Source organism: Macaca nemestrina, chromosome 10 (genome assembly GCF_043159975.1).
Source record: "Macaca nemestrina isolate mMacNem1 chromosome 10, mMacNem.hap1, whole genome shotgun sequence".
Lineage (NCBI taxonomy): Eukaryota > Metazoa > Chordata > Mammalia > Primates > Cercopithecidae > Macaca > Macaca nemestrina.
Genome location: NC_092134.1, coordinates 139,416,095 through 139,431,485, shown reverse-complemented (window position 1 = coordinate 139,431,485; position 15,391 = coordinate 139,416,095). Strand labels below are relative to the sequence as shown.

Genomic DNA, 15,391 nt, shown 5'->3' with positions numbered 1-15,391 from the left:
GAGGACAGGTGAAATCCCTCTGTCAGAGCCTCACAGTGGCCTGAACTTCCCCTTCAGGAAACCTCATCATTCTTGTCATTATAGTTCATTATGTCTTCCCCGCTAGACTTCAAGTCTCATGAGAGCAGAGGCCATGACTGACTTGTTCAGTCCCTGGCACGCCACAAGAATTCAGAGTTGTGAACTAGAAGGGGAGTGGGGAAACTAATTAGGGGCAGAGTTTCAGGGACAACCAGGTTCATTCTTTTTCCTTCCTACTGCAAGCCCTTGCTTCTTCTCAATGCATCATGATCCCTGCTACTGTATTTTCCTGACCCAAACTCAAAAATCATCTTCAGTCACGTCAGATGTTGCCTAGAGAAATCTAGCTGTGCTCCATCAGGTCTTTTTCTTTCAACGAGAGTCTGATTGGTCTTTCATAAACTTCACCTTCTGAAAAGTGAACCTTCCCTCTCTGGTGAGTTATCCAAGGTCACACTGAATCAAACAGCAAAGCCAGGAATAAAATTCAGATCCGCTGGCTCCCAAGTTGAGGCTTGATCATCTTCTTAAGGAATAAAGTGGAGGAAATGAGCTTGCACGCTGATTCTCTGAGACTGTTCATCAAACGTGGGCTTATAATGCCTACAGCTTCCACATGTTATCTAGGAGACATTAAAGCGTAATGAGCCCTTCAGGAAAAGGTATTTTTAAAAAGGAACAGGAAAACACAAGTGCAGTCTGGATGTATAATCAATATTGCAAAGATGATTTAATTAAATTCTGGATGGTGACTCTCCTTAAGCTGGTTTACAATCATGAAGTCAGCATAAGCCACAGAGTCAGCATCAGCTTACCGTATAACCTCTTGGTAGAGGCTCCAACAATGCTAAGACGCTGCAGAAGACACAAATGTCTTTGGCATAAAACCTATATTCCAATCTTATGAAAAGTCACCTAAAAATAAGTAAGACAGTGCTAAATTCTTAGATACACAGCCACACAGTGAGAGAATTCTAATAGCCAGCTTCTTGGCCTGTAATGCTGAGAAACGAAAGCCAAGCAATTAAAGCTGAGAAAATGGATTACATAATTTTACAGCAGGAGACTCAGATCATTTACGAGGAATTTATTGTTTGGGTTTAGAAATAACTGAGATATCCTTTTACCTGGGATGGATCAAGCAGAGCTCAATATAGGAAGGAGACAGGAGGAAAGAAACATGAGTTCCCAAACCACCTTCCATCCTAGACTTTCTGAAAACATGAGAAGTAAACGACCACTGCTAAAAAGTGAAAGATAAAAGATCAACTTTCAACTTCTCTCTTGGATATTTAGGGCTCACCTCTCCCTGCATATATTACTCACACTAATCAAGCAGCCTGCAAATAATTACGTATTTCATAGTTCTTTGAAATGTTCATTTCTTCCATCTGTGTTGCCCCAAGTAACATCATGAAATGATTCATAAGAAAGTGTGGCAGACTATCTCGTATCACCAAAACTCTTCCTGCAGAGTGCAAAGGGATAAAAATAACTAAAATCACTTTGTTAAAGTTTCTAACCAAAACTAATTCTTGACGAGGGTTTTGTTTTCCCTTTCCTTGCTACTTTTCATTACCTTTTATCTCTTTTACAAGTACAGAGTATATAATTTCATCTAGAAATTGACTGTCTCTTTGTTTTAAGCAAAAGAAAATATTTGAAAATAAACAAATAATCCTTAAGCAGAGTGGAAAATCTGGAGGCTACACAAGTAGGATCACCGTAAGATTGTTTCTCATGTTATTCCTAGCAATTTGGGAGATAATCACAAATACTCGAATGGCTACAGAACAGAATTTGTAAGGATGTAGCACTTCTAGATCAACAATCAAAGCTCAATTGAATTTTTATCACAATGAGTCCATCATTCTGCCCCTCGTTTCTCTCAGTTCGAACATGAGGATAGCCTTTGATGCCATCCTTGCTTGCCAAAGGTTCAACAGAATGTTTAACTCACTTCAACAGGAATGATTGCAGACACAGTGCGAGTGGCTGGAGGTTAGATGGACTGTAGGAAGGATACTCCTTGGGTGAAAGTAGACACACCCTACAGAGCTGCTCCTCTGGGCCAGCGGAGCACACCAAGAATAAAAAACGCTGCAGATGCCAACTCTTGGCCTGTTTGGGGAATTTTTTTTTTTTTCAATAATAGCACACAGTAAACAATTTTTCCCATAGATCAGCTATTTCTAATGATTCCCATTTGATTAGCTATTGCTCATGATGATTCAAACTAAGAACAAGAGACTTTCCCCATCTGCAAGTGGGGTACATACGAGTTACAGGCAACAAACTCCTTGGATCCACTAAGATTGAGGTGAAAACTTAGGTTTAAATAATACAAGGTGGAGATGAGATACATAAATCACAGAAACAAATACATGATATACACAGACAACCAAGAACTGCTAATGGAGAGCTTTAATCATCACATGTAAAAGCAATACATTCATATATCAAAATTGGCTCCAAATTCTTTATCATCATCACCATCAACAGTCTAGAAATGAAATGACACACTAATATAAAACTTTCCTGTTTATAACTAAAAGATTTATGAAACTTTTTTATAAACACATTTTTTTTTTACCCTGAGGCTGATATCACCAAAGTGAAAAAGAAGAGTCATTTTCAGCTGGAATGTATTCAATATAGAGTTTTAAAAACCATTTATCATTATTTTAGAGTGATTTCTATTCATTCTTCCCACCCACTCTATGTGATGATAACAGGAAAAGATGGCAAATGGTTATGTCCAGTATTATTATATACTGGTCATATAATTCTCAAATGTACTGATCATATGATTCTCAATTTAATCTACTTACCAAAACAAAGAAATAAAATTTTAACATCCATTAACTCTATACTATCATATTTTAAAATATGTATCAAAATCAGTTCTCTCTTATAAAAGATGGGTTGGCAGTACATTCTCAGACCAAACAACAACAACAAGCCCCAAAAAACCAGTACAGTACTTTCTTACAATGGCTGCTGCAGCGCATTCTACATATTTCATATAAGCCAACTAGGTAAGGTCAAAGTTCGCAGAGATTGCCTAACAAATACTTAACTCTGGGCCCCCAGTCACCCGGAGATAAGATCTGCAAATGTCTAAAAGAAAAACAACCCCCAAATGCTGCAACAGTTATTCCATTTAAGTGCTGAGAGAGGTATGCATACAAAACTTGAAAAAAGATAGCCATGTTGAAGGGAGGACTATTTTAATGTGGTTTTTTGGTATGTAAATAACAAATAAATAGAAAAAAAGATTTTCAAAACCTGAATTCCTAATGTCTCTAACATAGTTTTTTGTGAACGGGTTTACAGCCATGGTGTGCTGCCTCTCACAAGCCAGCCTAGTGACTTTGCCTCCAATTATTTTCATGATAATCTCTGGATGCTTTTTAAAGAGCTTTTTCTAAATATTCTCAGCACTTCATCTAAACCAGCAGTTGGGTTACATACCTGAGTCAGGAAATCTCTGTTGCCACTTTGTTTCAAAGTATTGTACATGCAATGTCCTGGGTACTACTTACCTCCCACTGCACAATTACACACATGCTGGGCTATAATGGAAATCTGGGATGGATGGCACTTGAAGAATTATGATCCCTAATCTGTCTACACTCTTTACTTTTATTATTTGTAGATGCCTTTGTAATTCAAATGATTTAAGTGAGCAATATAAGCATAGACACCGGTATTTTTTTAAGAAGTTAAATTGTGTTCACTAATTGTCAGCCAGAAATGGGTAAGGATAATAGAGAGAAAATTCAGTATTAGAAAGAGTTAAGAGAAAAGCTTTCTGAAAAAGGCTTGGTACATGTGCTGTCTTTTAAAGGTAGAATCATAGAGAATCAGGCCGGGCACAGTGGCTCATGCCTGTAATCTCAGCACTTTGGGAGGCTGAGGCAGGCGGATCACCTGAGGTCAGGAGTTCGAGATCAGCCTGGCCAATATGACAAAACCCCGTCTCTACTAAAAATACAAAAATTAGCTGGGCATGGTGGTATGCACCTGTAGTACCAGTAACTGGGGAAGCTGAGGCAGGAGAATTGCTTGAACTCGGGAGGTGGGGGTTGCAGTGAGCTGAGATTGCACCACTGCACTGCAGCCTGGGCAACAGAGCAAGACTCTACCAAAAAAAGAAAAAAAAGAAAAGAAAAAGGAAGGGGGGAGGGAGGGAGGGAAGGAAGGGAAGGAGGGAGGGAAACAGAGGAGAGGAGAGAGGAAGAGAAGGGGAAGAAAAGGGGAAAAGAAGAGAAAAGGAGAAGAGAAGAGAAAGAGAAGAGGAAGGGAAGAGGAAGAGAAGGGGAAGGAGGGAGGGAGGGAAGGAAGGGAAGGAGGGAGGGAAACAGAGGAGAGGAGAGAGGAAGAGAAGGGGAAGAGAAGGGGAAAAGAAGAGAAAAGGAGAAAAGGAGAAGAGAAGAGGAAAAGAAGAGGAAGAGGAGAGGAAGAGGGGAGGGAGAGGAGAGGAAGAGGAGAGAAGAGGAGAAAAGAAAGAAAATCAATGTGAGAGGCTCTTAACCATCACATGGGCAATTCCCCATCTGGTACTTAACTCCTATACAACATGCCTGCCAAACTGCTGTCTCGCCTCTGCTAGAATATCTTTAGGGAAAGGAAGCTGTCCCAACACTTCTCATCTTCCTTACAATGGAACAGCAAAACAGATGGAACAGGTAAACAAATTTCCACTAAACATGATTAAGAATTATATCTAACTTTTCAAGAGAGTAGGCTGTCAATAGCTACTTCAAAGGAGAAACCAGATTTGCCTCAAGCATCCCATGCTTTCTATAATGTTTCAAAATGGAGAGATATAAATTTGAAATATTAATTTTAGAAATCATTGTTGAATAGCTGTGTGTGCTGCAGAGGGGAAGGTAAAATAAAATCTTAGAAGTGATCACTGTAGGGATTCTTTTGAAAACAAAAGGAAAATAAATGTTTGAATAATAATTTAAAGTTTCACTTTGAAGATGCAATAAACACCTTGCACAGCAAGTCGTGGTCTAAGAATCCAAGAACCCTGATGGATGAAGTGTAGGCTAATGATATTTTGCAGCAATGATCAATTCAGATGTAGGAGATAGAGGAGAATGACAGGAGCAAGTCTGAGGCTGCGGTCTGCTATCCTAAGGCAACTGGAAAGCAGGACACTCTACCTTGATTTTCTGCTTCTGACTTGTAATGACAGCACTGCAAATAATTGCCTTGCTTCTGATTTCTCTCAAGGTGCTCAGATTGTTTCAGAGTTTCAAATTCCCCCTTCAGAAGACCAACAAAGTAACAAATGGATTGGTGGATGATACTACTACCTGAATTCAATTTACAAAGGATCAATTCCTCTAAAGGGACACATTTATGTCTATATATTTTTTTCAACATTTATACGAATAAGTCCATTTGAACTAAAATCATTTATCCTGATAACACACATGTAAACCTTAAAGATCTCAATGACCACATTAGTTGAGACTCAGCTGATTCCATTTTGAATGGTATCTTTCACCCCTACGTATTAAAACATCAATGATATCAATTTTTAACAAACAAGACTACAAGAAACAAGCAAAAACAAAACAACAAAAACCAACCTTAAAGTCAGTATGTCTTTTTATATGGAGGCCACTTGTTTTTCATATCTGTTTCAAAAGTATCAGATAATTAACATTTAGTGGCTAGATGACTGAAGAGCAAATCTTCCTGCAAAAAAGAATAAAGCTTCCTTGACCACTGAGATTTGGAAGTGAAATCAATGAAAGTCTATCAAGTACTCAGGATAGATTTGGTTGGCATCAAAAACCACAAAGATCTTTGGGTTCCAGGTATCATCCACACAGCTGTCATATAAATTCACATAGCTCCCGTCTTTGGAAGGAGGTCGCATGTATTTGGAGTCTCCGTTTATGTAATCTCCAATTAGCACTCGAGCAAGAAACATAGATTTATATGTTCTAAACAGATGCCGCTGTTGCAAGCTGACACCATGAATTTGGAATGTGTTTCCATGCTTTATGTCATCTTTGCAGAAACGACTGGAATAAGCAGCATCTCTAGCAAAATAGGTTCCTTAAACAAAGAGGACCAAGAAAAGCCAAGATTACTCCGAAGAATATATTAAAAACAAGCAAAAACATTTTGTCAGGAGAATAGATGCATAGAATTGTATAATAAAAGTAGATGTGGAATTTCCTCATTCACAGATCTTTAAGAGAAGAAGAGAAATCCATCTGTTATGGACAGCTGTGGTATAGACTACCATAGGAATAGATTTGCTGGTATATACCAGCCCTCACCACCAACACCATCCCCTGCCCCCACCAAAATATAGCTACCAGAATTCTTTTAAAATAAATCTTACAAAGAAACCAATTAATAAAACTGATAAAATTGGTTCAATGATTAAAAGTGTGGCTGGACCTGAGTTTTGTTTTGTTCTGTTTTTTTTTGAGATGTAGTCTTGCTCTGTCTCCCAAGCTGGAGAGCAGTGGTGTGATCTCGGCTCACTGCAACCTCCGCCTCCCAGGTTCAAGCGATTCTCCTCCCTCAGCCTCCTGAGTAGCTGGGATTACAGGCGCATGCCACCACGCCCAACTAATTTTTATGTTTTTAAAGTAGAGACAGGGTTTCACCATGTTGGCCAGGCTAATCTTGAACTCTCGACCTCAGGTGATCCACCTGCCTCGGCCTCCCCAAGTGCTGGGATTACAGGCGTGAGCCACCATGCCCGGCCCTGAGTTTTACTGCTTGGCCCTCCCTCCTGTTTCTGTTTCCTTCCACCACTTCCTCACCCTGCTCCCTTGTCAGCATCCAGCAAAGCTCTGGAGAGCACAGTGGAAACCGATGGCCTACAGGGATTCTTTTAAACCCCAAGAAACCATATTTCTATGATGCGGGATAACAATTGAATAATATTTCTGGAAACAATAGAATCCCATATCCATGAAAAGATTTCTGAGAGAGTATAATGCCATTCATATCTGAGCATTCCAAAACAAAAATGATTTTACTGGCTCACCGCCTGCACATGAAAACTCAACAAAGCAGCCAACTCTTCTGGAATGGTTGGCATCACAAGAGACAGACATCATTAAGGGCGTTCTTACTCTAAAAAAATGGGGAAATGAATTGCAAAGTCTCATATTTACCTAACACTGATGGGATTTATGTAACACCTTGACCTCCTTACAGTTAAATAAGTGGAATGGCCTTTTTAGTAGTTATTTTTAAAATTAATTTACATTTTCAAAATGTAGCATATCCTGATCCTAAATAGTAGTCAGTTCTCTTGCTGGAGGTAAGGTACAAAGTAAGGACCAGAAAATGAAATGTACATCCCGTTCCTTTTCCCTCACCTCTCTCCTTAATTTGCTTGAGTACCAGACATAAATTGAAAAACCTGGATTTTCACAACATTATAAATAATGTGACGTTTTCCTCCACTATTCCTTATTGCTCACTAATATTCTTACCTATCATTTTCTTAAAAACCAAACCAAACAAAAACACTAGTACCTATTCTGGTACACAATGCAATTATAATCCATTTGTTTTCTCATTCTCTATATATTTGCCATAAAGCAATTTATATTTGTATTTATATTCCTCTAAAAAGAGGAAACTCCTAGGACTCAAACTGGACCTGGAGTTCTGATAATTACCTTTTCCAAAGACAGCACCATGTATACCATTTATTCTCCAATCAAAGTTATGAATGCAGATTGCTTCTACAAATTCACTGCTGGTACCATGAAATAGCATTTGTTCATTAATCTGAGGCACACCTCTTTTTTTCTTGAGCTGAGCCTTTTTCCTAAAAACACAATATACACAGACACAAAAGCACACAGAAATATACCATAAGTAGCATTTGTTCATCTTAATGAGCAAGGTTCAACAGAAAGGGTAAAACAGAAAATACTTTAATATAAATACTAAGTGGACAAAGCAAGTCTAGAAAAGAAATAATTTCAAACGTTCTTGGACACATAAATCGTCTCATCAAAAAGTATTAGTTAACACTGAAACTTATGGTTGAAAATTATGCCAAAAACTATAGTTATCCCATGATATGCCCCAACTTCGTAAAGCTAATTGATTGTCTAAACCAGCTAAAGCTTTATAGATGCCTAAAACTGAGACAACAAACAAGTACTACAACATTCGCAGAGGCTTTAGACAGTGAATTCCTTGAGCAGGGACCATGTCATATGCTTTTTATCCTCAGAAACTAGAAAATGTTGGTTCAGTTGACTAAATTTTACACCATAGGGTTGAGAGGGACATTAAGCCATCCAGTTTAATCCTCTTCCCAAGGATAAATCTATCCTAATACATAAAAGCATATTTAATGTAGGACTGATTATAACAGAAAACAAAAACTGAAAACAGCCTAAAATTATTTCACAGAGAAATGAATATATAGTCATGTATTTATATATAAAAGTCAAAAGTAATGAAGTAGATTTATGTGCATTAACATAGTAAATCTTGAAAAATAATATTTAATGTAAAAAGAATCTTGCAAAAAGAGATAGAGAAGTCAAAATAATACCGTGTATTATGTAGGTATACATACACAGGTAGTAAAAAATACAAAATACAAACAATAAGGCACCATACCAATCTCAGGAGGAAAGAAGGAGAGTAGGACAGGGATGGAGTAAACACTTCACCTGTATCTGTGTGAAGAGGAAGGAAATGTGACAAGTATCAAAATGTTAAATCTGACAGGTAGATACATGGGAGTCTGTAAACTATTCGCTGCATTTTCATTCTTGAAACTAAAAATCATATTTTAAAAATGAAAAAGAATCCCCTCCCCCGACTTCTGATAGCTATTTCATGCCTGCTTCAATCCATCAACTGCTCACTTTGCAAAACAGCACCGTCTATTTGTGATCAGCTGTAATAGTTGGAAAGTACATCCATCCCAACGCCACACCAACATCTGCCTTCCGTTACTTCTCCTGATTGGTCTTTATTATTCTCTTATGAACACTAACAATTCAAATCACTCTTACACAAAACAACATTGCAAATATCCAAAAATAACTATGAACACCTACTTAGGCTTTCTTTTCTTGGTTAAATATATACCATTCCTTCAACTACTCCTGACACAGCATAGCTTCTAGGTCTTTCTTTATCCCAACAGTCTTTAGTTAACAAGAATCTGCTGCATACTTTCTAGTTTATAAATGTTGGTATGAAATAGAAACAGTCCAGATATCATCAGACAGCACTGACTGCACCGACACCACTGAATGCATTTTGGTACCAGGGCAGTGAACTGCACCATAATCACCATGATTGACTGTGTAGTCAGTTCAAACTCCCAGACTTTTTCAAACCAGACCTCTCTTAGCTTGCTAAATTTGTACAACTGATTTATAAACTGAATGTAATAGATTTATTTCAGTTAAGTTTTACTTGACACAGTAATTTAAAAAGTAAAAATTAAATAACAGTAAAATATCCATATCACAGACTGAGTTCTATAAATGATATGGAGCTTGATGAGTATGTTCGGGAATGGATACTTGCATTTAAATGGAGACAGAAATGAAAATGCATATGGTCTTTCTCAAGAGTCATTTGGCAGTATGTATCAAAATTTAAATGTACATGCTTTGATCTATTTGTGATAGTCTTTTCAGACCATTAAGCATGACCTTAGAAGGTTGTGCATTTAGCAAATGTTTACTTTACAAAAAGTCAGCCTGCTTTCACTAAGAATTATACCAACTTCCTTTTTTAGAACTTTATGTTCTCACTTTTTTTAAACAATGTGCATTTGTTCCCTTTATAAAAACAAAGGAAAAAAAATTTTAATTAAAAAAAAAAAAGATACTTGTTTTTACCCACTGTTTCAACCTTCCAAGGTCTTTCTGACTGCTGATTCACTCACTCAACAAATAAGCTACCCCTTCTAGTTTTGAATCTTTCACAAGTGTGATAAGCAAGCCCTCTGCATTTTCATCCAAGTTTCTGATAAAAATTTTGAAGGACCCAAGAAGAAAGCATGCATGCCATTTGAGTTACTCTTCTGCATGAGACTTTTTGGCTACTAGTTTTCCTCTTTGAAATACCAACCAGCACATATTTCTCCATCTTGTCTTCATGAAAAAAAACTTTCTCAACAACTAAAAAGTGAGAAGCCAAGCTAGACTATCTAAGGGGCCTATCCATCTACCACTGTGGTAATCCTATTAGTCCGGCATTAGTGAATCCATGCTGGGTTTTTCAAAGAAACATTAATATCATACACAATGCCAGGCTTCATGGTCTGTAATGTCAAACTTGTCAGTGTTGTGCTTCATGATCTGTAATGACTAGAATCCACTCTAAGGAAATTCTGTCTCTACTAAAAAATACAAAAATTAGCTGGGTGTGGTGGTACACACCTGTAATCCCAGCTACTCGGAGGCTGAGGCAGGAGAATCACTTGAATCCGGGAGGCGCAGGTTGTAATGAGCCAAGATTGCGCCACTGCACTGCAGCCAGGGGAACAGAGCAAGACTCCATCTCAAAAAAAAGGGCAGGCACGGCGGCTCATCCTGTAATCCCAGCACTTTCAGAAGCCAAGGCAGGTGGATCACGAAGTCAGGAGATAGAGACCATCCTAGCTAACACGGTGAAACCCCGTCTCTACCAAAAATACAAAAAAATTAGGCGGGTGTGATGGAGGGCACCTGTAGTCCCAGCCACTCCGGAGGCTGAGGCAGGAGAATGGCGTGAACCTGGGAGGTGGAGCTTGCAGTGAGCCAAGATCGTGCCACTGGACTCCAGCCTGGGGGACAGAGAGAGACTCTGTCTCAAAAAAAAAAAAAAAAAAAAATTCATTTATCACTACTTTTCAGGTACAAATTCGAGTGAATCTCGGTTTGAAAATTCGCTGGAGTTTCTCTTAGATATTATAAATAAACTGTGGGTTAAAGGGCATGGAGTAGGGGTATAGGCAGGCATGGAAAACAATGCTTACTTCCTAGATTAGATGGTGCGTATACACCCGTTGAAGGCACAGAGCAGGGGCGTGGTGGTTAAAGCTTTGTATCCCCATGGCACAGTCTGTTCTAGTGCCCACTACTCCCACTACTAAGGCAGCCATGAAATGTGGACATTCAGACTATGACCTTGGTGTTCCAGAAGGGCTAAAGTCAAATTCTAGGGCCTCATGAACTTTAGTTACATCTGCAAGGAAAGTCACAGAACTACACTAAGTTCTTCACAACCCTACCCACCTTTGTCCAGATGCACAATCATTCCTGAACTTACTGAAAGTACTGTCACACCCACTTCTCAAAGTGTCTCAAAATGATCCACCTCTTAGGGACTAGAGTGCCAAACTGGCTAAAGTGTGTATGCCACATGCTCTGCACTGCAGCAAGAATATGTCCATGCTCTGGATTAAAGTAAGTCTACCTAGATTTAGAACACACTTCACCCTGCCGAACATCAGAACCACTTATATAATTGTTTTAAGGTAAAAATGTCAGAACCCAGAGGTTCTGATGCAGTAGATCTGTGACGGGTGACAGAAGTCTCTACTTGCTAGCAAATTCCACTGGCGATTCTGACCTGCAACTAGGTTTGAGAATCTCTGATCTAAATTCACATTATTAATAAGATGCTCTTATGTCCTTGCTGCCTTATGCTTCCCAGCTGTGGATCAACCCAACCATCTCCACTACCTGCCCTTCCATTTGTACTCTGAAGTACATTACACAACATGGGTTGCCCCATAAATTCACATACTTTAGCTAAGCCCTCAATGCTGACAGAAATCCTATGGCTCCCAAGATAGCTCGTTCTACCCCATTATCCACAGTGGCCATTTCAAATCTCCTCTTTCCCCTTTCCTTTTCCTCTTATCAACACCTCCCGAACACTTTATTCTCCGTAGGTGACCTCCCTTCTTCCCTCACAAAAGAAATGGAAGGTATCAGGAAGGAACTCCTTAACCTAACTCCTCTTTTCATCCCCTACCTGGACTTATCTGTAAACATAACTGGACCACGCTTCTCTATCTCCTTTCTGACATATGTTCTCAGAATTTCATCTCATCACACTCCTTAGGAGCTGGAATCCATCAACTGCCCTTCTACTCTTTCTCTAAGAGTCTTTAAAATTTTCCTTCTCCATCGGTCCTTTCCAATTACAATGTTCAGTTCTCTCCCATGATTAAATTTCAAAAACATAACAATAACCCCACATTATCTGTCTTCTCATATCTCTCACCCTCCTCACTGCCAAACTTCTTGAAAAAGCTGTCAACATTTGCTGTATACACACTAGGACGTCTACCAACATTGCTTTCCTCTAGGTTACCAATGGCCGCCTTATTGAAAAATGGAAAGGAACTTTTCAGATTTATCCTACTTAGCATCTTTTCAGTATGTAATCACACAGATGGCACCTACCTGTGTAAACCACAGTCTCCCTCCAGCTTCTGTGAATACATCGTCTATTGGTTTCTCCCACTTTCTGTGGTTGTCAGTTCCCTCCCTGGGTTCTCTCTTCCTCTGTGCATCCCTTTCAGACTTGGACCCTTGGCCCTCTTCTTTTCTTAACGTACACATGCTCCCCAGTCATCTTCTTCATTCCGGTAGCTTCTATTACCCCACATCCTTGGTCCTCTTCTTTACTTAACGTACATATGCTCCCTAGTCATCTTCTTCATTCCTGTAGCTTCTTTTACCCCACATCCTTGGCCCTCTTCTTTTCTTAACGTACACATGCTCCCTAGTCATCTTCTTCATTCCTGTAGCTTCTTTTACCCCACATCCTTGGCCCTCTTCTTTTCTTAACGTACATATGCTCCCTAGTCATCTTCTTCATTCCTGTAGCTTCTATTACCCCACATCCTTGGCCCTCTTCTTTTCTTAATGTACATATGCTCCCTAGGCATCTTCTTCATTCCTGTAGCTTCTATTACCCCACATCCTTGGCCCTCTTCTTTTCTTAATGTACATATGCTCCCTAGTCATCTTCTTCATTCCTATAGCTTCTATTACCCCACATTTTCTAACAACTCCAAAACCTCTGTCTCTAGTCTATACCACTCTTCTGAACTCCTGACCCACATGTCAACTGCCGTATATCGACTACTACTCCCTTTCCATCATCCCTAAAGTTGTTCTTACTGATACTCCCTTAGTCAAGTAACACAAACAAGCCAAAATCTTGGGAGTTATCCTTCTCATCTCCCTTATTCACCCCATCGCAAACAGTAAGTGAGGCACCAAGCCCTATCATTCTATAACCTTAATACCTCAAAACTGTCTTCTTTGCTCCAACAGAGCAGATACCACTTTGGGTCAGGCAACCCAACGTGTCTCAGTCTAATTACTGAAACAATTTCCTAAATTGGTCTCTCTGCTTCGAACTGTGATCCCTTTAAATTACGGAGATTTTGTGTTTGACACTTCTTTGTTGTGGAAGGCTTCGTCTTTGTTGTGTCATGCACTGTAGGATGTTTAGCATCCTGGCTTCTATCCAGCAGATGCCAGTAGCACCCCCACCCTGCCACATTAACAATCAAAAATTACGCCAGTCATTACCAAATGTCCCCCAGCAGGTAAAATCACTCCCAGTTGAGAACCACTGCTTTAAACCCCTTCTCCACTGCACAGCCTAATTATTTTTCTAAAATGCAAATCAGATGCATCACTCTCTTGCTTAAAGTTCTACAATGGCATTCTACTGTCCCAGGAAAAAATCCAAACCTCTTAGTTTAGCTTATAGGGCCCCACATGGTCTAGCCCCTGCTAACTCTCTGACTTCCACTCTGGTTCGATCCAACTCAACTAAGGCTACTAAAGACGATCACACAACCACCCCAGCGGTGCTACTACAAACTCCTGCAGGCTCTGCCTCTTGATACCATTCTACCTAATTTCTGTTCAATCTGAAGCTGTTTCAATTTTCTGTGCTCCCTCTTATATCCAGACTTGGGCTCTTACTGCCCCAATGCCCGAGATGCCCTTCTCCTATCAACTGGTGTCTGGGGCTCCCTAATTCTCCCCACTCCACTCCACATCCCCTACTTTTGTTGGCAAAGATGGACGGACCCCTCCCTCTGTGCTGCCATGATGCCCTGAGCTGACCCCCACATTTCTGTGTTACCATGGTCTGGCTCGCCAAGCTATGGTTCTCTGTACCGTTTTATCCCAAGTGCCCAGAACAGTGCTTGTCATAAAGTAGGTACTAAGACACTGTTGTTAGAAGAGGTGGGGGAAGTAAGACAGGCCTAGGCAATGTGAAAACTATTGCCGGATGGACTCGTGTGGGCCTGACTACCTACATGGTGAGTCATAGGTTACGTGACAGTGAGACAGACCAAGTTATTTTAGTTCTTCAGGATGATGTCAAAATGACAGGCTGCCATTATAATGAGACTCAGCATTTTGTACTGCCGTGGCAGGTGGCAGGTTCACTTACCATCACAGATTTCTACAGGCTGACATTACATAAAACCATGAAAGGCATCACCAGAGTAAAACTGTTTCCAGTGAAATTCTTAGTACAAAATGTTCTGGGGAATTACTGGTACATTTTTACCACTATGATTTAATTGGGGACTCAAGTTATGAAGGAGACCAATTTGATCTCCAATTCAGAGGGCTGATGAAGAATAATGAATTAAATTTTCATCAGACTATTTTAGAAAAACTTACTTTATTCACTGAGAGAACAAAGTCAAAGGAGGCAGAGGCTTCTGTCTTCCTCTATAAAAGAATCATCTAAACAAGAACTAAATTAAACTTTATAAACCCAGTTAACCTCAGTTATTGTCAGAAATAAAAGCTGGTTTGGCCAATAGACCCGAGACTATAAAGAACACAAGCTGAAAGCCCCTTATTTACCATAAACTATTATGAGAATAAAACCGGAAATGTACGCAGGCCATATTAACTAGTCAGTCAGAACCAAGAAAGAATTCTATGTATCATTACCAAACAAAATCAGCCTAATTCTCAGGTATATAGAAATGAAATGAGTTATGGTCTGGGATTTGCTTTCAAATACTTTAGCAACAACAATAATAACAAAAAAGGAGACAGTTTATGTGCGGTAAATCTTGATAGATGTTGAATCAGGATGATACATGAAGTTCATTATATTAGATTCTACTTTTGTGTTCATTTGCAATTTCTCTGAATAAAAAGTTAAAAGTCAGCTTATATACTTAAAATTATTAGAAATCAAATCTCATCCACAAATGTTAACTGAAAATATTTCAGAGAACCACTTACTTTAATTTTTTACATGTCATAAAAAAATACAGCAGAAGAGGCTAATTTGGATAATACCTTTAATAGCTTTAAGTTTTCTGTAACAGACTTTATTTTCC

At 39.2% G+C, this 15,391-nt stretch overlaps 2 protein-coding genes across 7 annotated transcripts in view; both read right to left on the bottom strand.

The window, feature by feature from the left end:
- Positions 1-15,391, bottom strand: part of LOC105484140 (calcium release activated channel regulator 2A) — a 209,418-nt gene that overhangs the window by 193,387 nt on the left and 640 nt on the right. The window lies entirely within an intron of this gene.
- Positions 651-15,391, bottom strand: part of LOC105484142 (poly(ADP-ribose) polymerase family member 11) — a 56,604-nt gene continuing 41,863 nt past the window's right edge. For all 4 annotated transcript variants that reach the window (XM_011745483.3, XM_011745478.3, XM_011745479.3 and 1 more), the window contains 2 exons: positions 7,698-7,849; positions 651-6,105 (listed from right to left, as the gene is read on the bottom strand). In XM_011745483.3, coding sequence (XP_011743785.1) covers positions 5,789-6,105; positions 7,698-7,849 — 469 coding nt within the window. In that variant the 3' untranslated portion in view covers positions 651-5,788. The remainder of the gene's footprint in view (positions 6,106-7,697; positions 7,850-15,391) is intronic.